General features: G+C 52.5%; 7 protein-coding genes across 7 annotated transcripts; 4 read left to right on the forward strand and 3 right to left on the reverse strand.

The window, feature by feature from the left end:
• Window positions 1–895: 895 nt before the first annotated feature.
• On the forward strand, window positions 896–5,728 carry DSM5745_05237 (uncharacterized protein; the record flags this gene model as incomplete). The annotated part of the gene is made up of 9 exons (XM_026747253.1): window positions 896–1,017; window positions 1,072–1,483; window positions 1,537–1,759; window positions 1,825–1,856; window positions 1,911–2,684; window positions 2,740–3,447; window positions 3,501–3,682; window positions 4,353–5,225; window positions 5,308–5,728. The coding sequence occupies 9 exons, from the start codon at window positions 896–898 to the stop codon at window positions 5,726–5,728; spliced, it is 3,747 nt and encodes a 1,248-aa protein (XP_026604733.1).
• A 372-nt stretch (window positions 5,729–6,100) lies between these two features.
• On the forward strand, window positions 6,101–8,124 carry DSM5745_05238 (Peroxisomal targeting signal (PTS1) receptor protein peroxin 5; the record flags this gene model as incomplete). The annotated part of the gene is made up of 2 exons (XM_026747254.1): window positions 6,101–6,268; window positions 6,328–8,124. 2 exons carry the CDS (start codon window positions 6,101–6,103, stop codon window positions 8,122–8,124), a joined length of 1,965 nt encoding a protein of 654 aa, XP_026604734.1.
• A 249-nt stretch (window positions 8,125–8,373) lies between these two features.
• On the forward strand, window positions 8,374–10,248 carry DSM5745_05239 (indolepyruvate decarboxylase family protein; the record flags this gene model as incomplete). The annotated part of the gene is made up of 2 exons (XM_026747255.1): window positions 8,374–8,625; window positions 8,680–10,248. The coding sequence occupies 2 exons, from the start codon at window positions 8,374–8,376 to the stop codon at window positions 10,246–10,248; spliced, it is 1,821 nt and encodes a 606-aa protein (XP_026604735.1).
• Window positions 10,249–11,815: 1,567 nt separating this feature from the next.
• On the reverse strand, window positions 11,816–12,825 carry DSM5745_05240 (uncharacterized protein; the record flags this gene model as incomplete). The annotated part of the gene is made up of 2 exons (XM_026747256.1): window positions 11,816–12,516; window positions 12,573–12,825. The coding sequence occupies 2 exons, from the start codon at window positions 12,823–12,825 to the stop codon at window positions 11,816–11,818; spliced, it is 954 nt and encodes a 317-aa protein (XP_026604736.1).
• A 3,350-nt stretch (window positions 12,826–16,175) lies between these two features.
• On the reverse strand, window positions 16,176–17,251 carry DSM5745_05241 (Clr5 domain-containing protein; the record flags this gene model as incomplete). The annotated part of the gene is made up of 3 exons (XM_026747257.1): window positions 16,176–16,582; window positions 16,634–16,884; window positions 17,037–17,251. The coding sequence occupies 3 exons, from the start codon at window positions 17,249–17,251 to the stop codon at window positions 16,176–16,178; spliced, it is 873 nt and encodes a 290-aa protein (XP_026604737.1).
• A 4,768-nt stretch (window positions 17,252–22,019) lies between these two features.
• Window positions 22,020–23,360, reverse strand: DSM5745_05242 (beclin 1; the record flags this gene model as incomplete). The annotated part of the gene is made up of 1 exon (XM_026747258.1): window positions 22,020–23,360. The coding sequence occupies one exon, from the start codon at window positions 23,358–23,360 to the stop codon at window positions 22,020–22,022; it is 1,341 nt and encodes a 446-aa protein (XP_026604738.1).
• An 855-nt stretch (window positions 23,361–24,215) lies between these two features.
• DSM5745_05243 (Myb-like DNA-binding domain protein) lies at window positions 24,216–25,967 on the forward strand (the record flags this gene model as incomplete). Its single annotated transcript, XM_026747259.1, has 1 exon — window positions 24,216–25,967. One exon carries the CDS (start codon window positions 24,216–24,218, stop codon window positions 25,965–25,967), a length of 1,752 nt encoding a protein of 583 aa, XP_026604739.1.
• Between the last annotated feature and the right edge of the window lie 177 nt (window positions 25,968–26,144).

A 26,144-nucleotide genomic window follows, 5' to 3' on the forward strand; every position in this document is an offset into this window, starting at 1 on the left:
CCATCCCACAGTCGCAGGTCAGTCCTGGTCCATGAAACACAGTCTGGCAGGCGGAACTGACCAAAAGGGCAGGAGTTTGACCGCCTTTGCCTCATGGTGATAACGGAGATAACGTCTCCTCCTCACTAAGCAGAGCCAAGCTAGGAAGTCTCAAGAGTCAAGACTCCCGTTTGCGGTCCTTCTCTTCTTCTCTGCTGGGACTGTGTTGCCCGTCCGGATTCAACACCAGAGACACCGGGATAGCGCGTGCTTTTAACTTGTTGATAGACGTTACGAGTCAAGACTGGCTCTGCCCACGCAACTCTGTACCTCACCACCGTTCGCGATCGATCTTGGCACTATCGAGTCAGAGACGATTCCCACGTTTGTTGTTGCACCTTGATCCTCGCTCCTGCTATATATATAGCATTGCTGGCGGGTAGCCGAGTACCAATACCACATACACTATCAGTCTCGTCGCCTCTTCCCTCCAGCTTGCATTTCGACATCGTGCCAGGTATTCGTCCTCACCCCGCCCTTAGCCCTTACCTGCCCGCCAACACGTATCAGGTGCATTTCAGCTTCTCGCACAAACCGACCGCCACATACTCGAATAAACCAAAGTCCCATTATACACCTCATTCATCTAAGGTATCGCTATCGGCGACCGATCTCAGCTATTTTGACTGGCAGGTGTGACTGGGAATCGTTGCAGCTGGACACTCGTCGAACATTGTGCCTCTTGTCAGTGGGCCGGCACCTCATTAATTAAGTAGGCGCTGGCACTGAGGCTTCGTCTGGAGTGGTGACTGGTCAAGCATCATCGGCATCCTCGGTTGATTATTCTCAGCACTTTCTCAGGCCCTGGGCTGTCGCTCGATATACTCGAATTCTCGGTAAACACTTTTACATCAACATGAGCCCGACGCCTCCCTCCACAACCTCTTCAAGCAACGGTCCTTCCCCCGAAGGTCAGTACAGAGTCGTTCGAAAACGAAATCGAGTGCCTTTGTCCTGCGGTCCTTGTCGGCATAGGAAGTATGTTTAAAGCCCCCCTTCCCTTCATGCCAGTGGATTCTTAACGTCCGACAGGTTGAAATGCAACCGTGCGCACCCCTGTGAGAACTGCGTCAAACGCGGGGATGCCCATTCCTGCACATACGCTCAGACCAATTCTCGAAGGAAGAACTCCGCGAACCAAGCTGCTTCGACCTCCCCTGATGACATGCAGAACAGAATCGACCGACTAGAGGGTCTGGTATTATCACTGATGACCAATGGGTCGCAATCCGAAGGCCCTGCAGCCGCCATGGCAGCAATATCCGGAACGAGCAGTAGCACGGGATCTGGACAGCATGTCCATGATTTGGACATTGACGATGATGCTCCTATTCAGGAGGAAAGCGAAACCGAGCAAGTTACCAAGTCATTTGGTATCATGAAAGTGGATAACAACAAGTCGTATTACATCAGCGATGCGCACTGGGCGTCTGTCCTTAGTGAGGTAATTCATCATCTTGAGGACCTCAATGTCTGTGTACTCACCCCATCGCCTAGATATCCGAGGTGAAGAATTACTTCCACACGCATAAGAAGCAATATGAAGAGCAAGCGGAGAAATTGAAGGCAACCAAACTTCCCACTGACGTTCCTGGCTCTACCCTGCTTTTCGGGGCCATGAAAGTTACCAGCAGAGCTGAAATCATGTCTTCGTTCCCTTCGAAATACACTACAGATATGCTCATAGCGCGTTATTTCAACTGCTACGATCCTGCTACCCGTATGTGCTCAACCAAACCCGCTGACGCTCTACGTTCAACATCGGACGCTAACAAAAAGGGTCAGACTTTCTTCACGGCCCTACTTTTCAGGCCCAGGTAGGCAAGTCCTAGGCACATCCTTTACGGTATCGTCGATTAATCTGGATCTAGTACAATAAACATTGGGAAGACCCTTCCCAGACCTGCATTGTCTGGATCGGAATGCTCTTTGCCATGATGCGGCTCTCCATGCTGTCGTATTATCGAGAGGGTGATGAACCTCCTGAGTTCAGGGGCAAATCACTAGATATGGCTGGCACATTTCGAAACCTTGTGGCGATGTGTCTCACGCTGGCTGATTATACGAAACCCTATCCGTACCTAATTGAGTGCTTGGCATTCCACCTCCATGGAGATTTCTGCCAAACAAAGGAGGCGGACATCTCGGTTTGGGTTCTCAATGGCGTTATCGTTCGATTGGCGATGAGGATGGGGTATCACCGTGACTCAAAAGCATTCCCAAACATCACGCCTTTCCAGGGCGAAATGCGCCGTAGGGTGTGGTCTTTCGTTCGACAGGCCGATCTTCTCTTTTCCTGCCAAGTTGGGTTGCCTAGTATGATCCGTATGGCGGACAGTGACACTGAGCTTCCACGCAACCTCTACGATGATGATTTTGACGAAAACTGCAAAGAGCTTCCCCCTTCGCGGCCGCCGGGCGAGCCCACCCCACTTTCCTACCTTATCACCAAGTCACGATTAGCGAACGTTCTGGGCCAGGCGATTGAGCAGACTGCCTCTCTCCAGAATCCGTCATATGACAAAGTTATGGAGATGGACTCGGAGCTTCGCCGAGCGCGCGATATGATACCGGAACACCTTCTTATGCGGCCCTTCGAAGAGTCCCCGCTCGATCCTCTTGTGCTTATCATGTCTCGCTTTTCTGTAAGTCCCTTGACTTTTGGACCCGACTAGCCTTTCCCATTCTGACGGCATATAGGTGATGAGTGTTTACCACCGAGCGCAATGTGTGCTCCATCGAAAATATCTTCTTCGGGCTCGGGAAAACCCGCGGTTCACACACTCGCGCCGAACATGCATTGACTCAGCCTTGGAGTTATTACGGTTTCAGTCGATGCTCCATGTGGAAACACGGCCGACGGGTCGATTACGCAGTCGACAGAATCGAGTAACAACGCTCAGCTCTAGTGATTTTCTGCAAGCCGCCACGATTCTGTGTCTCGATCTCTACCATGGATACAATTTGCCAAGTGCTTCCAGGACATCTTCTGATACCTATGCCTGGGGTAGAGAAAGGCGGGAAGAGATGATGGCTGCTGTGCAACGAAGCAAAGATATTTGGGACGAGCTTCGGGACGAAACAATGGATGCATGGAAAGCCAGCGGCGTTCTTGGCGTGATGCTGACTGGCCTCCAGCAGCGGGGAAAGCTTGAAGGCACACCCGTGACTCCGGCGTTCGAGCCTCAAGATGAGAAGCAAAGCGCCGCGATGACCTTGGGGCTGCTCAGCAGTGGAATGACCCCGATCGGCCAGGGTGCAGCGTTTAATGATGCGTCCTTGAAATCTACAGAACCTGCACTGCCTAGTCTCGGGGGATTCGGAGTGCCAGAGGCAACCTCTGGTGCCTCCTCTATATTCAACAACATGTTTGGCCAGATGCCGGATATGCAGGTCAATCTTGACTGGGTACGTTAATCTACTTACATTCGCCTTTAACCTACAGGACTAACATGGCCTAGGATGCTTGGGACAACTACATTCAAGGCGGGACGCTCGACCCTTCGGGCACCTGGTGGTCTCCCATGGATATACAACAAACCCCTGGTCCCTTATCACCCCCACAACTAGCAGCGGCGCAGGGAAGCACTGCGGATAGAATCCGACCCCTACCCCGCACCACAAACTTGTTCCCCAACAATGGGTACGAAAACGACGGCCCATCATGAACATCGACACAAGCCATTATCAAGGGCTTAATCCAGTTTTTGCCCGAAATACCGTGGGGTTGCATCTATCGCAGGCATGAGACGTCAACGTTTAGGTATCTATAGTATATGACTTTCCTATTCAGCACTGTCTTTTCCAGTGCATTTTCTTTATATTACCCACCCGGTGGATTTGACAGCGTTATATTTGATACCTGATATCCATGATTCTTTTCCCCCACTGTTTGAATTTTCTTATCCCTGGACCTTGTGGACATTGTACCAATATGCTCTCCATCTCCGCTCCTGGCGTGTATATGATGATTATGACGAAATATAGCATTTCTATGGCCGGTGTGAAAATAAGTCTGGCGTCGGCTGACGATGGGAATCTTCACTTGTATACTTATGAAACAATATATTTTTACTTCCATGCTTTATCAATCAGTGTAGGTACTCGGCCTAGACCATGCGTTGCGGCGCGCACTATCGTTATCAGCACGTGACTAGCATTGTCCGCTGCCATCAACTTTTCATACAGATCTTTTGATTGGCACTGCCAATCGTGGAAAGTCGGAAATGTTTGATGTCTAGAAAGAAGTAGACATGTGTGCTTCCCTCCCAGACTGACATTCTAGAACTCGTGCTTACTTCGATGCCATGTAGGTATTCCCTCCGCCGCGCCGCTTGTCGCCTTCTGGCGTCACCAGCTCCGATAGTCCGATCGAGATTGACCGCAGTACCGCGCGCCCATCGGCCCGTGATTGCCCGTCGAACATTTCTATACAGTAGATCGACGGCAGAGGAGGCGAAAGGCCCGTTGGAACCGAAAGATGTCGCCGCGCCAAGTACAACGACGAATACGCCTACAGTGACGAATACGGGCGGTGCGACTACGATAAAGAGAGCCACAGATGACACGCTGGATTCGCCATCTCCAGTCGAGACTCCAGAGGCGACTGCTGCTGAGAAGGAAGTTGTGAAAGGGGATCTGGAAGATGGACTGGAGTCGAACACTTCGGATACTGCGACTACGAGTAGCGTTCTAACAGAAGAGACATCAGAAGAGACTGAGGAGAAGGAGCAAGAAGATGGAGCAGCTAGTGGAAACACATATTCCACGGACTCGAACCAAACGACTCTCGCTGACAGTGTCCCAGCGGCACCCGGGTACAAGGTTGCGGCGGAAAAGAAGCCAGAAGAGCTTGAGCGGAGCTCGGCTATTGGAGCTATGCTTGCCCAAATAACAAAGATGGCCACAAGAGATGATGACGAATATGACGCCGACCAAAATTTCGACATCTCGCAAATTAGGGAAGCAGCCGCTAAAGAAGCGATGGCCGTTGCTTCAAATAAACATATGACCCATAGCGAGAAACTGGAGTTGTTGAGGCGATTGCAATATGAACCCAGGGAAACAGTATTCATCGGGAACCTCTTTTACGACGTCACGGCGGAGGACCTCAGGAGACAGATGGCCAAGTACGGCGTTGTGGAAGGCGTGAACATTATCTACGACAACCGGGGCATTAGCAAAGGGTAAGTCATTGACACATTTTTCATGATTTTGGCTGGCTCTTTGGGTCTTCGTGGCTAATGCATAACCTATGTGGTGCTCCAGGTATGGCTACGTACAATTTAGTAGCAACGCTGCGGCAAAACGCGCCATCGATGCGATGCATATGCGAGTATTTGAGGGACGCCGTGTGACCCTGTACTATGCACAGGCCAACCTCAAGAACAGCTGGAAGAATCCCAAACCCACGAACACGCTCTATATCGGCAATATGCCGTTTGAGATGACGGACCGAGACCTTCACGATCTCGTCAAGGATCTAGTTGGTCTAATTGACGTGCGGGTAACGGTAGACCGCGAAACAGGTGCGCTCCGTGGATATATTCACGCAGAATTCCTTGATATCCAGAGTGCGATGGTCGCACACGAAAAGCTTGCGCACCGGAAGCCTTACGGGCGGCGGCTGTTGGTGACTTTTAGCAACAATACGAAGACGGCCCAAGGAGGCTTTCCTGTTGCTGTTTGATCTTGGCACTTTGGAGTTGGGACAATTATACCTATGCATCTGGATTGATTGAATGTATTCTTAGCGTATAAACTGTACTATATATTCATGCATATCATCGAAGATACCACTACAAACCTACCATACCAGTATTCTTGCCCGTACGGAGACATGTATCCCACGTGACTACTCGGGGGACCTCGGCAGGTTTTTGCGTTTCCGCGCCGAACCCCACGTTTCAGAGCATCTGGGCTGTCAACTTGAACCTCCAACTTCTCCTCACTCGTCCATCCTATCCTTATTCACGACGCCCGTGTATTTCTCACAGCCTTTTCCGAATCAGTCTTTCTATTCTATCTTTCTGCCGTAACAGTTGTTGCGGCTTTTCCCACAATGTCATTCCTTGGTGGCGCTGAATGTTCCACCGCGGGAAACCCACTGACACAGTTCACGAAGCATGTCCAAGATGACAAGTCGCTTCAGCGAGACCGGCTTGTTGGGCGCGGTCCCGGAATGCAAGAGGGTATGCGCTCGCAGGGGATGATGGGGGGTCACGACCAGGTACATGCGCTCCCCCCGGACTTTCTTCTTGAACAGCTGCTTAATAATGTGCTGTTTAGATGATGGACGAGTTCGCCCAACAGTCTGCCCAGCTCCCGGGCGGCCCACAGCAACATATGAGGATGGAGATGGAACAAGTGAGGCAACAACTAGAGCAGATGCACACAACGCCACGAACGGGCTCCCCGGGGTGGGCTGCGGAGTTCGACCCAGGAGAGCAAGCTCGTATGGAGGCTGCCTTTGCCGGGCCTAAGGGTCCCATGTTGAACAACGGATCGGGATTTACGCCGGCCGAGTTTGCCCGTTTCCAACAGCAAAGTACAATGAGCGTCCCGCAATCCGCTAGTCCAGTTACCGCCGGGCAGACTCCGATGATGGGTGGTTACCAGCGGCCAATGGGTATGGGGTACATGGGTTACGGCGGGATGGGAATGATGCAGCCTGGCTTTGGCCCTATGGGTATGCAACAACAGCAGCCAGCTGAGGCTGCAACGCAAGATAAAGGGAAGGGGCGGATGATTGAGCTCGACGACGAGAATTGGGAGGCTCAGTTTAAGGAGATTGAGACGGCGGATCAGGGCAAGCTAGACGATGAGGCCAATGCAGCCATAGAGGCGGAGTTGAATGATCTTGACAGGTCAGTCCCCATCACCAGTTCCGATGACCACAGTCATTTTGAGAGCGTATGGGAGAGAGTTCAAGCTGAGACGGCAACGAATAGGAAATTGGCGGAGGACGTCGATTACAATATTGATGATAATCTACACATGGGTGATATGGCCGAGTGGGACGGTTTCGACAATCTAAATACTCGGTTCAGGGAGCCTCGGTTGGGCGATTACTCGTTCGAGCAGGAGAATGTCTTCCGCGACGTCACCAATCCATTTGAAGAGGGTATGAAGATCATGCACGAGGGCGGTAATCTGTCCCTGGCAGCCCTGGCATTTGAGGCCGCGGTGCAGAAAGACCCTAAACATGTGAAGGCTTGGACTATGCTGGGGACCGCTCAGGCCCAGAATGAGAAGGAACTCCCTGCCATCCGGGCACTCGAGCAGGCTCTCAAGGCCGACCCAAACAATCTCGATGCCCTCATGGGACTTGCTGTGTCATACACAAACGAAGGGTATGACTCGACAGCTTACCGCACACTCGAGCGCTGGCTCTCGGTCAAATACCCTCAAATCATCAACCCCGATAACCTATCCTCAGACGCCGACCTGGGCTTCACTGACCGCCAAATTCTTCATGAACGTGTCACGGACCTCTTTATCCAGGCGGCTCAATTATCGCCGTCGGGGGCGCAAATGGATCCCGATGTTCAGGTTGGCCTGGGAGTGCTCTTCTACTGCGCAGAAGAATACGAGAAGGCTGTGGACTGCTTTACAACAGCCCTGGCCAGCACCGAATCCGGAACCACGAACCAGAGAGAGCAGCTTCACCTGCTTTGGAACCGCCTAGGAGCTACGCTCGCCAACTCTGGCCGATCGGAGGAGGCTATTGAGGCCTACGAACAAGCTTTGACTATTAACCCTAATTTTGTCCGAGCACGATACAATCTAGGTGTATCGTGCATCAACATCGGTTGCTACCCAGAAGCAGCGCAACACCTGCTGGGAGCTTTATCGATGCATCGCGTGGTCGAGGAAGAAGGAAAAGAGCGCGCCCGGGAGATCGTGGGCGGCAAGGACGGATCCATTAACGAAGCGGAACTCAACCGCATGATTGTTGCGAACCAAAGCACTAACCTCTACGACACCCTGCGACGAGTCTTCAGCCAAATGGGCCGACGGGATCTGGCCGATTCGGTCGAAGCGGGCATGGATGTCAATATATTCCGCAAGGAGTTTGAGTTCTAAAGCGTGAGGGCATGAATCGGGCTGGGCCTAGATACTATTGGATATCTGTAAATACTAGCGACAGACTCCCATCTAGAATGTACGCTGTTGCATGAAGCCACTTGGATCATGGATGACCTCATCTCTTTGCCTCGGCACTGGAGTCCCGCATTCTCTCCGCTCCAGCCGTTGCCTTCTCCACTCTTGTCTAGGCTACCATCGTGCACATGGTCAATTCCAGTCCATGAAACCATCTGAAATAATGCAGAAATGGCTGTGAAAACAGGCGCTCAGCTCATCGCGCGCACCCTGCGCGACCTCGGGGTGACAGTCATCTTCGGCATCGTCGGCATCCCCGTTGTCGAGATTGCAGAAGAGGCAATCAACCTAGGCATCCGATTCGTGGCATTCCGGAACGAGCAAGCTTGCAGCTATGCAGCCAGTGTCTATGGATACATGACAGGACGCCCTGGTGTCTGTCTTGTCGTCGGGGGGCCTGGAGTCCTCCATGCCTTGGCCGGAGTAAGGCTGCCTACTTCGATCACTTGAATACCATCATAATTGACGCCCGCATAGATTGGAAATGCCACGGCAAACAACTTCCCTCTCCTTGTGCTTGCTGGGTCAGCTGAGACCACCGCCGTCACAAAGGGCGCTTTCCAGGAGTTAGACGCCATCACCCTCTTGGCCCCTCACACAAAGTTCGCTGCGCGCGCTTCATCACTCGACTTCATCCCAAATGCTGTCAAGAATGCTTATCGGACATGCTGGTATGGTCGGCCGGGGCCGACCTTCGTCGATCTGCCTGCCGATATTATCCAAGGGAAGCTGGCACGGGGATTCGAGGTACCGCAGCCAGAGAACCTGCTCGTCTCGGCACCACCTAAAGCGAGCGGTGATCCAGCGTTGATCTTGAAGGCCACCCAGCTGCTGAAGGCTGCTAGCGCACCTCTCATAATCATTGGCAAGGGCGCAGCGTATGCGCGTGCAGAGTTGGGTATTCGCCAACTGGTCGAGCAGACACAAATCCCGTTCTTGCCTACGCCGATGGGCAAGGGAGTGGTACCGGACTCACATCCTCTGAATGCATCAAGCGCACGAAGCGCCGCACTGAAAAATGCAGATGTCGTGCTTGTTCTCGGCGCACGCTTGAACTGGATCCTACACTTTGGTGAGCCGCCGAAGTGGTCCCCTGGCGCGAAGATAATCCAGGTAGACATCTGCGCGGAGGAGATCGGGCGCAACGCTGGGGCCTCCGAGCTCGGCATCCTCGGAGATATCAGTCTAGTCGTTGATCAGATCACGGCATCCCTATCCAACTGGAAATACTCGGCCTCTGCAAAGTTCCCGTCACTCCTCGCCGAATCGGCCAACAAGAATGAAGACAAGGCGGAAAAGGCAGCGCTCAGACAGACGGCCCCCGGCTCGCCACTAACATATCAACGCGCCTATCACATCATAAAAACGACTCTCAACTTCTTGACGCCAGTCGATGATGGGGACATTGTCTATGTCTCCGAAGGCGCCAACACAATGGACATTTCTCGCTCCATCTTCCCGCTATACCACCCGCGCCAGCGTCTGGACGCAGGGACCTACGCCACCATGGGCGTCGGAATGGGCTACATTGTCGCCGCACACGAGGCCTTCAACGCGACACCCGAAACCAGCACATCGCGGCCCAAGAAAATCGTCGCCTTCGAAGGCGACAGCGCGTTTGGCTTCAGCGCGATGGAGATCGAGACACTGGCGCGGTACCGTATCCCAGCACTGATCTTTGTCGTCAATAACTCGGGCATCTACCACGGTGATAGTACCTCGGAAGATGCGTGGAGGACACTACAAGACCAAACTGTGGCCAACGACACCAAGAAGTCCGAGCCCACCGCGTCGGATGCCCAGGGTACAACCAAGGGCCTGCGCTCGACTAGTCTGCTCTACGAGACGCGGTACGAAATGCTCGCCACGATGTGTGGTGGGAAGGGGTACTTTGTTCGGAATGAGGAGGAGCTCGAGAGGGCTACGAGGGAGGGCTTCGCGAGCGATACCGTTACGATTGTGAATGTTATTGTTGAGCCTGGGATTGGCAAGGAGATTGGGTTCGCCTGGCAGAATCAGCCGAAGGAGGGGAAGGCGAAGTTGTAGTGTTCTATTCTTCGCTTGTTGGGTCTTCTTTTGGATATAGTTCTCTAAGCCTCTAAGCTCTAAGGCTGTTACTTTATATGCATGTGTACTCCGTACTTCATGCCTACTGTCTTACATACAATGCCTATCCACAATGCCTATCTGCTCACCAATTAAATCCTGCGGAGTAAAATCCGCCTTGTATAAAATTCCTTTTCTTTTTGGACAGAGCTCCACCTAAGCCTCAAGGCTGGTACTTTATATGCATGTATACTTCACGCCTACTTTCTTACAATGCCCATCCGCCCACCAATTAGCACTTGCGGAGGAACTTCCGCCTCGTATAATATTTCTTGAGAGGTCGTTTGTGGCGTAGGTGATAACAAGCCATAGATGCGCCGGGTGATGTATATCTTGCAGCCACAGCTCGTATGATGTATCAAGGAAAAGGTGCTCCGTACACGCTCAGTTTGAACTCACGCGTCACAGGGATAACCCATTACTGAGTCTGAGGCAAACACGGATACTCTGGTTTACGAGGCTTGGCCAGCACATTCGTACTTTAGGCTTCTAAGTCTGAGTCTGAGATGACCGGGAAGTGCATCGTCATACGCAGGCTCAGGGCATACTTCATAGAAGTGGCAGTGAACACACTAGGCCTAAAGAACAGCGCCGTAGGCTTAGCTGGCAGCTCGGGAGTCTGCTGATCAACAGCTCGAATCGATCACCAAATCGCGGCCCTTCAATTGGCCCGCGCGTAAGGAGCTGGGCCACCGTCAAGTTCAACTTGGCAACTCGCAAGTTAATTTTATGGGGCCGTCACGGCCCCGTGAGTCTAGTCTAGAGTAAACCAGGTCCACGGCCGAGATAGCCTTGAATTGCGTCGTTGTTGGGGGCCGGATTATTATGGAGTCTTGCCGTCTTTCGCCCTCGCTCGTGAGTCCGAGCTCTCCTTGCTTCTGGGTCTCTCTGAGTCTGGACTCCCACTCTGGACAAGCTCTTGCAAGGTATGATATTAAGGACATAAAAACCGAAAACATAGTGCTTTCATTCTCAGCCTCAGTGGCCTGGCTCAGCTATGGCCCAGCACATAGGCGCCGGCCGCTATCGGCCGCTGGTGGAGCAGATGCCCATGTCACGATAGTAAATCCGGCCCATGGTGGTGACATGGAAGACATGAAATCGTGAGCAAGACTGGTCGATCATACCCCTCTGCTCAACTGGAAAACAAATCCGTGTGGGATTGTGGGAGGGAAACCAATGCATAAGTTCTATAAGTTCGTGTATTATATATTGTCTATACCCCGTAGGTAGAGAGGAAAAAGCAGTGTAATCAAATATACATGGATGCAGGCTTGGATATCAACATAACACCAGACTGAACAAGAATAGACATACACATGTGTCCCCGTACCCATGCAATAAATGCGAATAAACAGAAAGAGGAATAGGCGGAATGATATATCGTGCACATGTCGCATAAGACGGTTGAATTGTCCGTATCGAGATTGATATCGTCAATCGCACCGTCGTCATTGCAGATTATTATTTCTTGGGTTGGTCAGCTCGCATAGATATTAGGTAGCAACTACCGTCCATGATGCGAATAAAGTCCACTCGCATCCAACTCAACAGGCGGCCGTTGAGAGTCAACACCAGCATCCATCTCTCCCGCATGGTCTCCCGCCAACTCAGACATTGGGACAACCGTAGCAGGCGGGGCTGCATGCATACTCTTGGCCATCGCTGGGTCAGCAAAGTACCCTTGATGAGCCTGGCTGTATCCCCCATTGGCGCCCTCAGGCCCAGTTGCTTTGGTATTCGGTAAGGCTCTGATGCGCCGCCAGAGGAGGAAGGCCAGAGCGGCGAGGATGATAAAGCCCGCGCTGACGCCGACACCGATGCCGGCTTTGGCACCTGTGGAAAGACCATCATTATTTGAGTTTGACTCTGACGTGGTGCCGTCGCTATCGGTGGCATTTTCGGGGGTTGTGGACGTTGGGTCGGCCGTGGGGGACGTGGTTGTTGTCGTTGAGGTAGAGGTGGAGGTCGATGCTGCGGTAGAAGTGGAAGTAGTCGACGTTGAGGTAGAGGTGGTAGTTGAGGATGAGCTGCTGTCGGATTTGGGCAGGAGATTGAATTTGGCAGAGGAGATTTCCTCCTGATTATCGCCCCATGAGACGTCGGCAGGAAGGAAGCGGAATGTCCACTCCGTTGAGGCCTCGACATCCGCGTCGTCCAGATTAATCGTCCATTCGTAACTTGTTGACTCGTTGACATTCACCCCAGCTGGATTCGCTGTGTTAGCAGAGCTTCTTAACATGAACAAAAGAGAGAAGACATACCCTCAAGCTTACGAGTATAACTGCTCCCCGTCACCCACAAGTCCACATTCGTGATATCGCAGGATTCGCAAAAGAACTGAAACTGTGTAGCAAGGGCATGTTGCCAGCTGATCTCGATTGTCGTACCGGCTGTGTAGTTGGTGGTGTAATCGGGATACTGTGGGGAGTTCCAGAGATCCTGCACCGTCCCTTCCGCTCTAGCCAGTGGCAGGAGAACTGCCAGAGGGACAAGTCTGGCAAGATTTCGCAGCATATCGCCGGAAGTGCGATAGACGTGGTCGCGGTCGAGAGCACGAATGCACGAAGCGAAAAAGTAAACGTAGCCCACAGAACAACGTCAGGTCAGAAAAAGACGAAGCGTCAGCGACAGCGCGGGCGGCCGCAGATCAGACTCTTAAAAGAAAGTTGAGGGGACGGGAAACCCGCTGCGAGCTTTGGGTTGTGGCTGGACTCCTGTCAGACCTGGCCCTGGCAGGCTGAGCTTGGAGATGAGGGCCAAAATGAGCTGAGCCTGTCGCGATGTCGGCCGTCGCGTCACTAACTGCGCTAGCAAGGACTAAGCCATATTGCAGGAGGCTGTCACCGACCACTGACAGCGGGAGGCTCTCTTACTTCCTAACCCGAAACAGAGGCTTTCAGGCTCATCACAAGCCGTCTTGCTCGTTGGCTGGCCGTGGGCATTATGCAGACCTTGACTGATAGCCTCATCCGTCTAGCCAACCATCGACTCCGCTGTTGAATGTTTGTTGGAACTTTGGTGTGAACCGTGACAGACGGGTCGGTCCCGGATCCCGTGTGGACTCATCCAACTGTGGGCACTGACTGGACTCAGTGCGGAGTCCGAAGCCATGACAGGCTGAGCCGCGCCCGCCCGTAACGTGAATAATATCAACAGCGAAAAAATGGAGAAAATAGCTGTCGTTAGTCTATCTAAAGCGATAAAGATTGTCAGTAGAACACCAAGCCTGTAAGCCACTGCACCAACCCCTATTAATAGGACCCTGAGTAAGGCATGGCCTACTGAGGGATCAATCACACTGAAACACAGCCCTGTTGATGGGCATGGGTTGTCCTGCCAGTCGCTGACAGAAGAAGTCAGACCATTGGCATCAGAAACCGTCCGCAAATATATTTCCGAGATGCCAAAGCGATGGAGTATGGACTGATTGTTGGGTTCTTCACGGGACACGTGGGTTAGTGGATAGGTCTACCGTTTTGACGGGACAGACAAAGACATTCTTGTCAAGACTCAAGAGTCGGAGAAGCTGGAGAGTCCAAGGCAAAAGTCACGTTCTTGCCAAAACCGCAACCACAACCACGACCACATGAATCTTAATTCTGAAACCCGAGACCTCCGTCCACGTCCACAGAGTAATCTATTTCCTGAAGCTGTCAGGTGCAGACGCTCTTGTATCTCCAACGGTGGCAAGTGCCACTCGTTACATCATCCTGCATCCATCCCAGTTCCCAGCACCCCGACCCTCGCACCTGCATCGGCAGTTGGAATCGAAGCTAGACTAAGACCAGATACTCCGTAGACCTCGACCCTTTCAGCCGATAATGGAGGAGCGGTGCACTGTCGCACTGATCATCAAGGCCGGTTGGGATCGCAATACGGGTAGTCAGCACAAAACCCAAGCCAGTAGCACGGCGAGGAGGAAGAAGTCAAGTAAGGAGCCAACGGAGGTTACAGTCGTACATGGACGCGAGTCAGTTGGACAGTTTCGGCTCTCTGGGATACTAACGGAACTACTTGATTGGCATCGAAAAGGACATTGGTGTATCTATCTCGGCTGTTGGTTGTACTGAACAGGAGTATGGGGAAGTGCGACAGCGGGTCGGACTACGGAGTTACCAAGATGGATATACAACTGTAGTGCGCCCCGTACTCTACTCCGTTGACATCTGGCATCTGATGATCCGACAGATCTTCTCAAGATTTCAAGATTGAAATCGGGCATACCGCTTCAAGGCACTATCGAGACGATCCGCAATCACGACTCATGTCCAGATCCTTCCCCGTCACTATTGACCCTAGCACCACTTAAGATAGGTTATGAACCTTAAACTTAGGTTTCGATAATCCCATTCAACTTCCAAGTTTCTCCTTCGTGCCTGGATCCTATTCACGAATGGGTTGCCTTCCGATTCGTGGGGGTTTCATACCCAACCCTTCTGTGCACTCGATTTGGAATCACTCAAACCTAACCCTCCCCTGTTCTCCGGTAGACGGGGTTTCCCCGCATGCTGGTTTGGCGTTGGCGTTCCGTGTTCCCCTGGTTCGCGGAAAAGCTACGTCGGTATTTGTCGTGTGCACCTTTGTGCGACCGTCCAGAGAAGGCGGAGCAACCTGCATTGGATGTCTGGGTCCCAAGATCCGGGTTACCCCCGGTGTTTGTTTGCCGCGGCTGCATTGCGTAACATAGGCCTAGATTCGTGCAGGCGTGTGGTATGATTCCTCCAGTTGTTTCATGGCTGCCCAGTGCTTGTTTGGTTGTTGCAAGACGCAGCTTTCAAAGAACGGAGGTTGGACTTATTGATGGCGAGCATGATTTGTGTTTTCTGATTCAAGGACTTTTGCGAAAGTTAGATCTTTGGTAAGCCCTAGGCTTAAAGTCGATCGTCCAGCTTTGGTCCGTGCTTGAGATCCGATGAATGACCGCCATATTACCTAATTTGGTGCGATGATCGGAAGTCGAACTTGTATACTATCGCCAATTTGCCAAACTGCCAGGATGTTCAGGTGTAAGAGTAGGTCTATACAACTCGTTCATCGTCAAGGCCGGGAATAAAGTCCTGATGGGCGTTGTCACCGGCTCGCCAGCCATGGAGACCGACAAGGCTGTGGCTGCGATCTGATCTCGCCTCAAATCCCTCATTGCAGCTTGCCTCGCAGAAGTATGTAGCGATATGCTGTAATTTGCACCGGGATTCGGTCTCCGTCCAGTGGATGCTGAGGAAGGAGCAAAACAGGCCCGACCCAGTGGGTCGATCGTTCCTTGGGGCTTGAAGGGCTCAGGCATATGGGCCACCAATCTTGGTTCTCGGGGGTCGATCATAGGACCTAGACCATTGGGTCCGCTAGTTCGATGCCCGACGAGGCAGACTTGACGTGTGCACGTAGGAAAAGAAGCAGTGTATGATGGCGTCTGGTAATCTACCGTGCTGCGAGGATCCCTCGGTCCAGGGTCTCTTGGACCAGAGACTGACCTGGACTGGTAGAGGGAAATTCTATAATCGCGATTAGACATAAGGTATCATCCGAATCAAGTTGGTGGAAATCATTTGTCTCCAGCCTTGATGCTGTCATCGCATCATCTTTTTGCCCTCTGGTTAACTCAAAATACATTCAAGCCCATGCGTGCTCTATAACCAACACATTGTGAAGAAATGGGGGAGAGCGAATAAATGTGCCGAGCAGACCCTCCTTGAAGAGAAATGGTACATTACAGAGCAATAGTAGACCACTTGGCCTAGAAGCAAGAAAATGAGGCAACAGTATCAGTTTCTGGTCCGTCTGTCTACCATTGAGGCAGATAGAATTCATGATTGCGGCTTTCTAAGACTGTTTAACAGCATCCCTGATCGTTAACAGTCCTAGACTCAAAACGTCGATTGTGTTTGGTCGTCACTAGGTTTCCGCCATCCTTCTGTATCCTTTTCGAGCTGTGCGCCGAGCGCCAAAATGTACTGATTGTACATAGTGTATGCACCGTGTGGATCACTGGCTATCGGTGGAATGGGTTTGAGGTTGCCATCTTTAGTGAACTTCTCGTACTCCTTCTTCAATCCGGGAGGGAGGGTCGCGTCATCGTCCTCTCCGAAGTCGGTAATAGTATTTAAGGAATCATCTAAGTGTTTCTTCTGATTAACAGCGGCCTTTGTGCCAGAAGCCTTGGAACCGGGCGTCTCACAGGAATGTGGAGGGTTCTCTGGATGAGGAGACAGCGACAGCGAAGTAGGCCGTTCGTCTGGCTCGGGAGTATAATAACTCATATCTGAAGGAGTCGCTGTTCAAAGGTCAATTTCTATACCAGAAGGAACAGCTCGTGGAAACATACATGGCTCGGGGCTCTCTTCGCCGTCTCGAGAGGCTCCAGCAGAGCGAGACTCGCTGTCGAAATTCGGTCCGTACCTGCGGACGAAACGCGCAATGCGTTTTGAATCGACTTTCTGACCAGCCACTCGGAAAACTGTCTGCTTGCCTATGGCGGCCCTTTTCTGCTGCTTGCGATACATGATTTTGACCTCCTTGTTCTTGATATTCTTGCGGACATTCCAGGAATGCAGGCGGTCTTTATATTGTTTCTCCCTGCCGAGTGTTAGATGTGATCTGACTGTCTGACTGCATTCAAAGGATGAAAAGGATGCGAGTAAAAAGCAATACGGGTATAGTTTGAGGTAGCAAACAACCCAAACCGGATGCAGAGAAGAGGGGCAGGAGACCAAGGAAGGAGGACAGACGATGCTTTGAAATTGTGGTGCCGCAACATGTTCATCTGGACATCCTTGAGCTTGAGCTGATCATTGCGGTAGTACTGCTCGATGAAAGGGCGGTACTTGTTCCAGTCCTCGGACCTGCGAGGCGTGAATGGGGTTTGGCCAGAGGGCGTGGCAGGTGATGAGGAGGAAGCAGGCGTGGGAGTTGACAAGCTTGAAGGAGGAAAGGAACCTTCCATCATGAACGACAAATACTGCAATCAGACGGGCGATGGTGGGCTGCTCATAGCATGCACAGCGAGGTCGATTGATGAAGGGTTGTAGTAAGTAAAGAGGCGGGTCGATTGGGGATGGAGGTGCGAAAGTACGAAGGTGGGGGGACGGGAAAAGAGACGTGGGAAGAGGTGGCAGAAGAGAGTTTGAAAGAGCAGGGGGGAAGAAACAAGAGCCCTTCTGCGGTCACTTGTCAGAGAAGAAGCGATGGAGGGAGAGTCCAGGCGTGAGGTGGTCAGAGCAGCAGATAATAATCGCTCAAGGCCAGAGGAGGAGGTGGAAACAGCGGGAAACAGCAGAGAAGAGTAGAGTCGCTCGCTGATCGGGATTATTGTTTGGTAGGCAATGGGCGAGTGTCCAGTTAATAGTGGTCAGGTACTTAGAGAGGCATCATAATCATAGTAATAATAATAATAATAGCAGGTATGCATGCATCCATTTTCTTTTTCGATCGCGAGAGTCGGGTCGGGTGTTGTTCAGGACCAAGCCCAGTACTTTCTGCAGGTGGGCCGGGGGGCGCCCCCCAAAGTCTGACACCCCAAGCGCCCAAAGTACGCGCTCCCAGCAGTGGACCTAGCGCTGCCTCTTGGGGCGACCTGCTGCTGGCCCTCTCTGACACCCATGCTTCCCCGGCCCAATCATGGCCCCCGGGGAAGGGGCCCGTGTGTACTGTTGTCGTACTTCTTATTGTTGGAACAATGATCTTAATATCGACGCTATGAGCTGACAATGAGCAGGGACGTGCCGGAAGACGAGAACTGTTGCCCCGAGTTCTCAGAGGGCAGCTGGAAAGATGCTCTGGCGCAAAGGCAAGGGTAGCAGAGGTACGTCCGGTCAGTGCATGCGCCATCTTCTGCAGGTGCATCATATGCCTACCATCCCAAGCTTAGTGTCCACAAACTCTTTGCTTTTTCTTCCAATCTTGGGCGAGCGCCCTCGTTGCTTTTTGCCCTCTGGTCTGACAGCGCCGCGCTATTGCAGGGATCGGACGAGATCTTAGTGAGCGCCTGAAAGGCCGTACTTTATCGCTTCCTTCACCCGACGTTCCGACTCCGAGAGGTTGTGGACTTGTGGTTACGCTGCTGTCTGTTCCTGCGGCTCCCAGGCCCATCATGCCTGTCAGTGTGTCACTGTCAACTGTCGATGCCAATCCCAATCCATCCGCGTCTCCACAGCCTCATCAATCTCGCAACCTAATTAAAATTTGCGTTTTTCCCCAACCCGTTTCATCAACGCCAACGGCGACCTGGCGGAAGAGGCTGACAGTTCCGCGAGGTTGACGAAGTGAAGGCAAGAGGCCTGAGCTCAGTGGCGCCAACCGATCGTTTACGATATTAGCTGTTCCAAGGTACCTATAACTGCCGTGATATTAAGTCCGATCGGAATCAGATTATCTATGGAGTTGACCCTGTCGACTCGCATGGCATTATCAATAATTGATAGGAAACCTCGGCCCGCGATGACAGACCTCTGACCAGCAGCCTAGCATTAGCATGACCCGCTGCTAATGGCATGGGATGGATATAGAACGGCACAGATATTAATTCGATCCCGACTGAAAAATAATAATAAACGACTTCATCGCTTCATCGCGCGGGCGCCACGTCGCTGGATCCCTTTTCCACTCTCCGCGGCCAATACCCGCTCGGATATACCGCCTGCATCCGGACCAAGGTACTGGATGGACTACCTCTGCTGTATGTACGATTGTACATACATAGTACATACATAGAAAATCATCTTGGGTAGCACATGCCCAATTTTGCTATACGCCAACCGGCTTGCTTCCCGCCGATCGACCCTGAGATGCGGGCGTAGGCAAGGGTAGGGATGAGGTATAGGCGTTGTTATCTTGTGCTAGACGCGCTGAAAGCGTGCTAGATGATATTCATCGTGGAATATGGTACGGACATCATGGAAATATTGACATTCGAGAAATAATCAGGTTGGGATCTATCTACGGGGCAGTTCGTATCTACTTCGATGCGAAAGATCGAACAATCAGGCTCTGATCGAACGACGGACACGGTCTCCGATTAACTACACACCACGGAGTACCCCGAAGAGTATCGACCTACGGAGTACTCTGGATGGAGTACCATATCCAGCCTCGGTAGCAGCGGCTAGTCGAACATGGAGACTCGCACGAATCCATGCATCGACTCGGTACTCCGTACCCAGAATCTAGACTCGCTTCCCCGGACAGCAGCATCTAAATTGTAAAGCTAACCTACGGTTCCCTACCTAACCCATAATCGATCTTACTGGGCTAGACCAAACGACAGAGAACCCACTCCGGATTTCCAGACTGGAGACGTCAACGTGCCCTAAGGGTGGAACTGGCTGCCAACCTGGGCGGGAACTGGAACAGCCGGGTGGAACTACATACATCATTTGGAGCTCCGGCAGTTTATGTATCAACTTTCAATAGACCTAATGTATCTAGTGCACGTACAAGCCTCAGCAGTGGGTCCCTCATCGATGAACAGTTAATCAGAACGATGAATGGACAGAGTCCCTTGATGCGGCGCAAGGGATGGATGATGGAATGGATGTGTGGAGGGATGTATGTGCCTCTAACTTTGGCCAAGTCTTAGCCTCAGCCTACCATGGACTAATGTTCTGCTGAGACGACGGAGCAGGAGACGACTACAGTCGAGCAAGTCTGAGACTAGAACGGTCAACACCCTGATCTGTGGAATGAATATTTGAAATCCTGCCGTTCTAGAAGTCGGTGTTGGATGGGAGGGTGGACGATCGCGGTGGCGGCAGGCTGTCAGACAGGGCGATCATCTTGATTAGAGTCTGACTCGGGTGCAGGTGATCCTTCGTAGTCAAACGATCAAAGTCTTAACTTGTCTCTCCCTGACGTCGGCGGAGGCCAGATCGGGACACTTTGTGATGCGCCAAGGTCTCATGATCCAACGTCCTCCGGCCTGACATGTCACTGGTACCTCTGGCCCCTGCAAAATAGCCTGCATGGATAAGGTACCCTGTACTCCAAACCTAAGACATGCTTCGCGCCCATCAAGAATGGAACAGGTTCGGGAAACGATGCCAGAGACAAAAGTACGAAAGTACGAAAGCAGCAAGTCACTTATATTATTGACGCACTCTTATGGAGTAGTTAGGTACCTGGCCCGGGCCTGACCAACGAGTCGATGCATGGCAGACCGCAAAAGGCCAACCTTGTTTCGCATTGGAATCACGGAGTCAGAGGAATGTTGCACTGGGGCCAGGGCCTGCCAATGCCATGCTTGCTGACTGCTGACTGCGGACGGACACTGGCAGCCCAGCCTGACTGACTCGCGACACTCAAGGCTCACCGGGGCTGATCTTGACACCACGCGTTCGCGACTGTCATTCGCGGGGATGGCTAGCCTCGATGCATCCAGCAATTCGCAGGTTGAGGTGCCCTCTCTATCCCACCGCCAGCCAGTGTAGCAGGTCTCATTGCGGACTAATTGGCCAAGAGTACGAGATACGAAGGAATGGGCTAAAGAGACGAAAGATGGATGCTCGCGGGTAACCCGGGAGCGGGCCGAACAAAGGGAGTCTAAGGGGGATCCTGGCTGACGTGTAGGATCATGGATGATACGATCAACACCAATATTGCTTGGAAAGGAACGGACAGGATCAAGGATCTGGATTTGTTGAGGACATGCGGAGTAAAGTCTGGACTTTCAGGCCGGGACGTAAATCCGCCTTCCGTGCCAGAGTACTAAACTGGTTATTTCGCAGGCAAAGCAATGAGCCGCAGGGAGCTCCACTGTGGGTGCATTCTTTAGCTTCCTTCTTTGTTGTTTCTTTGTTCTCATCCAGGTCCACTCCATCCTTCAGGAAGCAGGACCTGAAATCCGCCCCTTTTGCTTCCTTTTTCTGCGACCCCGGACAATAGACGTTGTGCGGCAAGCAGGTAGGCAGTAAGCCACCAAGCGTGGGGTGATAAGCCCTCGCCAGCCATCCCCCGGGGGCGAATTCGGAGGTCGCGCGGTATCAGGGGTGAAGGACGGAAGCTGGCCCTGGCCCGGGCAAGCCGCAGCAGCCACTGCATCAGACCGATCCCTTTGTCTCTTGCTGTTTGCCTTCCAGCCGTCGAGCTGTTCGGTCTGAGACAGCCTAAATGATGATCTCCCGCCGCCGGTTGTCATCTTTGTTCATCAAGTCCGGCCAAGCCAACAAGGAGAACCAGACGACCGGGCCTGGACCTGTGATGCTGACATACTGCATGGTCTTCTATTCGGATTCGAAATTGTACCCCGTAGCAAAATTGGATCATCCCTCAGTCTATACCATTCACCGTTAATGCAAGGCCCTCGGATATTATAGACACCAAACAGTATAAACACCGCCCTGGCGGGTCGGAGAAAAACGAAAATCACCCCTCGTCATAGGTCCTCGGCTAGCGCGTACTGTTGATTATCTGCGGTTCCACAGGCAAGGGGCGCTCTGTGCAGCTAACCCATGACAATCCAATTTCAATGCCGGCTTAGGAATATGCAAACGCGGTTCAGATGGTAGTACTTGCGAGCTGAGGTTGGACAGAAGATGCCCAGACAGCCCACCCGCCGTCTAAACAAGTACTTCATTGGTCGGGGATCAGAGAGGCGCAAAGTACGATCCAAAGGGCCCCAGAGGGCCTAAGCATCATGCCGGATGCCAAAAGCGGGAGGCATGAGGTGGCATTCTGTGAGATGACATCTGCGACATGAAGCTCCAGGTAGCTAACTAGCTCTATTTCTTGGAAGGACTGGTGGCAAGTCTCGCTTGCTCGGCAACGGCTGCAGCTGCCATGGCGGCTGAGTTGGTCGAGCGTGCGCCAGCAACGTTGCTAGCATGGGCCAGCAGGAATTTGCAACACGTCAAGGTATACTTGCAAGCACGCGTCCAGGTCTCGTCGTTCTGATTGAAGCCTAACTTGATACTGGCGTCGCCAATCTTGTCTCGTTTGATAGCGTATGGCAGTTTCATCCCGGGTACGACGGCTCCAGGCTGGTCTCGAGGCTGGTCTCGGCGGGTTGGGCGTACGGGTGCTTTCTCCACAAGTTCTCCTAGTTGGCGTACACAGTCTAGAAAGGCCACCATTCCTGCATCGAATCGGCGGTGAAGCCATGGAATATGAAGCGGCAGGTCTCCTGAAGAGAATAGGTCCAGGCTGGTGATTTTGGGGGCCGCTGATAGGTTGGCGTTATTGGCCCCGTCGACGGTCGATTGCGCCGGTGACGGTCGCGGATACTCGATCTTGTCGATTTTGGACATCGATCCCATCGGCCGTATACGGTACCCGTGAAACTGAAAGTTTAGTTTCTCGGCTATGATAGCCAGCAGCAGCGCCGTCTGGCCCCAGGCAGCGTTGATTTCAGGCCATTCGACCGAGGGATTAGCCAGCCGGCCGAGACGGAGGCTGTTGATTGTTCCAAAATAGCCGTCGTGACCGATACAGAAGGCATCGTTGTAAACGTTGGTTCGCTGTAACCGTTCCAGTTGGCGAGAGTCGTGGTTGAATTTCATATTCAACGCATCCCGCTCGTTCTGGAAATCGGCAAGCACCAACGAGAACGCATTCCGATCGCGCCAGAACTTCTCCTCTTCGTAATCTAGTTGGCGAGACTCCTCTTCTAGCTGCGCAATCTCCTCATCCAGGTCAACTTTCTCCTTTTCCAACGCGACCAGCTCCGCATATGCCGCCTCCTCGGCCTCCAGCGTCTCTTTGAGGGACTTTTCAGCGGCTTCTAGCTCCTCCTGCGTCGGGACCGACGAGTTTAGGTTCCGTAGAAATGTGATGTATGCGTCGCGCTCTTTCGTCGCTTCCACAAGCCGCTGTTGTAGCCCTTCCACCAGCATATCCGTGCATTCCGTACATATCGGATGATCAATGTCAGAGCGAGCCGAGATAATATCAAACAATCGACTCGTCCGCTCGACCTGGTCAGCAAATGACCCATTATCCGCGCCCGGATCATCGCTTTGTACGCCGGATGCACGTTTGCTCCTCGACGACGCGCCATCGCCATTTACTCCAGGGGTGGCATGCGGTGGGCCGAGTTGGGACTCTGTGAGCATAACAAAGGACATATTGCCACTATCTCCTCGCCCGAGTCGTGACGGCGTAGTCGAACTGCCTCCAACCTGCCGGGGCGCCGGGATTGACCTCCGATAAACTGGGGACGATGCATTCTTCGAAACGCGGTCGTAGAGCTCCCGGCGCTCTTGCGGGTAGGATAGACTAGACGAGCTGGATGGGTGGTCTTGTACGGTTTTACCTGTAGAGCCTGATATTGTTTGTGTCGTTTGGTTAGTCTGCGATTGTTTCCTTAGGAGGTGGGGATGCAGGTACCGATAAGCAAGTCAAAGGCTGCTGGATTAAGCGCCTCAAGCGAGCCGTCCAGTTTCAATGGGGTGCGACACTTCTGGCAATGCATCTTGAGTGAAGAGCGTTGACAGAGTATCTATGCGCATTCTGGTGGTGGGAGGTGAAAGGGAGGTCAAGGTGAAGCAGTTGATGCGGGCTTGGGGGAGGTCGGGGAACGTCATGCGGCGGTCCGCTGGGAATGTTTTTTGGTCCGCCTTTGCTTCCAGCATTCACAATCCATTCGAGACTATCAAAATCCTCTCGAAGCCGGGATGAATAGAGAGCTCTACAATGTGGGCTAGCCCATTGCTATTCTTGTGTTCATTCTTCCGATAGAAGTTTTGCATCTTTGGCCGAGGCTTCAGCTCTTGTCCAGATATTGTTCGTCGCAGTGGCAACCCTCAACATTGTTCCGCTGGTTTTTCTAATTTAGCATCCAGTATCGCTACATGACTCTATTCCCTACATTTGTCGCGTTTACCGTGCTGCATCGCGTATAAACCCTCCTTCGGCCGCGCGATACTCTTTCCTCTATGCTTTCCCGTTGAAGCGCCGACGAACCCTAATTGCGCAGAACTATGGAGGCACCGTTGAAGCGAAAACGCACATCCGTGTCGCCAGTGTCAGGGAATGAATACGAGCCAAGCGAGGTCGATTTACAAGAAGCACGTGCCCAGAACGACCTGCGCCTGAAATCCATCTTCGAGGGTATTTTCGAAAAGTACGGTCGGGACTTTACAGACGTCGGTGACGAGATCGACCTACAGACAGGGAAAATCACGGTAAACAATGGGCACATTGACGCACTCGACCGGGAAGGCAGTGGTTCCGAGAACTGGATGTCGGATGCGGAGTCACAGGCCTCGACAGCAGAGGCAAATGAGGGCGAACAAGCACGCCTTGCCCATGAGCCTGACGCGTGGGGTGCAGACGATAGTGTCCTGGAAGGGCAAGGCGACCGCGTCCTGAACCAGGACCATCCCGGCCGCAGGGCGGTCTCCATACTATCACACATGCGACCATACCCCCAGAAGAGATTGGACGGAATCAAGGAAGGTGGTTCGGATCGGGAGGAGCAGGGTGACGAAGAGGGCGCTACGTCGGAGGCTGAAGGCGACAGGTTAAGTGTGGATTCTCTGATGGATTCGGCGCTATCACTGCACGCCCAGGGCACCCGGAAAGTTGGTAAAACCGTCACGGGCGAGACTCGCAACGAAAAAGCAATTCCTCACAACCACGCTTTCCACCAATCTCCGACCACGCGTACTAAGAGTCTCGATGAGACTGTGGAACCGATTTGGCGTGTTCCTGAAATCGGTGCGAAGTTTGCAACTCCGACTCTGCTTAGCCGATCTAGACCAAAAGCAAAACCTGTCAATAAGGCAATACGTTCGCAGTCTCCACCCGGAGCAGGCTCCCTTTGGGCTTTACCATGGACAACGAGGCGGAACACGGATGTGATCAAGAAGAAAAGCAAGCAAAAAGACAGTCCGAAAAAGCGAAAAATGAACCATTCTAGCCCTGTTCTCGCTTGGGACTGGTCATTCGCCGATGCTCCAGATGGAAGCGAATCCGACGATCCATTACAGGAGGACTACGAGCCCTCGCCCATGCCAAAGAGATCACTCTACATTCGGGAGAAGCGCAAAGGCCCTTTCTCGGCAAGCGGTGCGCAGAAGACCTGCACCTTCTGCAAAAGGACCTTTTCTAAACAAGATTATGTCATGCATATGAAGGCCGTGATGGCGGATCCTGCAGACAACGAACATGACTTGGTAGAACTCAGAAGGCAGCTAGCCACAGTCACCGATAACAGCGCTACTGGGCGGGCGCCTGACGCCACTCCCACTGGCACAGCCTCTGCACCTGCCTCTGAAGTTATTGTTCGTCCAACAAATACACCAAAAGAACCCGAGTCAAACGCGGGTCAAGAGACGAACCACGAATCAACGCCAACAGGTCACAAACGCGCTAGGACAGTCCTAGGGCCGCAGGAAGCCAGACTAATCATCCAGTTGCGACAAGTTCAAGGGCTGAAATGGAAGGAAATCTCAGACCACTTCCCGCAAAAGAAACCCACGAATATCCAAGCGTGGCACCATGTTCATTGGAATCAGCGTAAGGCGAATCCTCCTCAATTATCCGGACCCTGGTCAAACGCTGAACTCGAGAAATTGGAGAATCTCAAAGACCAACCAGAGCTGACTTGGCCTGATATTCGTGTTGAGTTCCCGGGGCGCTTGCTTCCGGAGATTGAGTTCAAACTGTTGCAAATTTGGGCGGGCGACGACGTCTCACAGGCTACACGGTCACTCAGTCCAGCAGAGTAATTTGAGCGTAGCCTGCAGAGGCGTGACAGCAAGGCAACGGACTTATATTCCAGTACTTTTAGCACTACCTATATTTTAATTAGTAATCTTTCCATGGCCGCGCAGGTATGAAGCAGCGCAGGCATACGGACCTTATGCTTGGTACAACGCTTGAAAATACCGATAACTGACGGACCT

The sequence above is a fragment of the Aspergillus mulundensis genome (assembly GCF_003369625.1).
Source record: "Aspergillus mulundensis strain DSM 5745 chromosome Unknown scaffold_4, whole genome shotgun sequence".
In the NCBI taxonomy this organism is placed as follows: domain Eukaryota; kingdom Fungi; phylum Ascomycota; class Eurotiomycetes; order Eurotiales; family Aspergillaceae; genus Aspergillus; species Aspergillus mulundensis.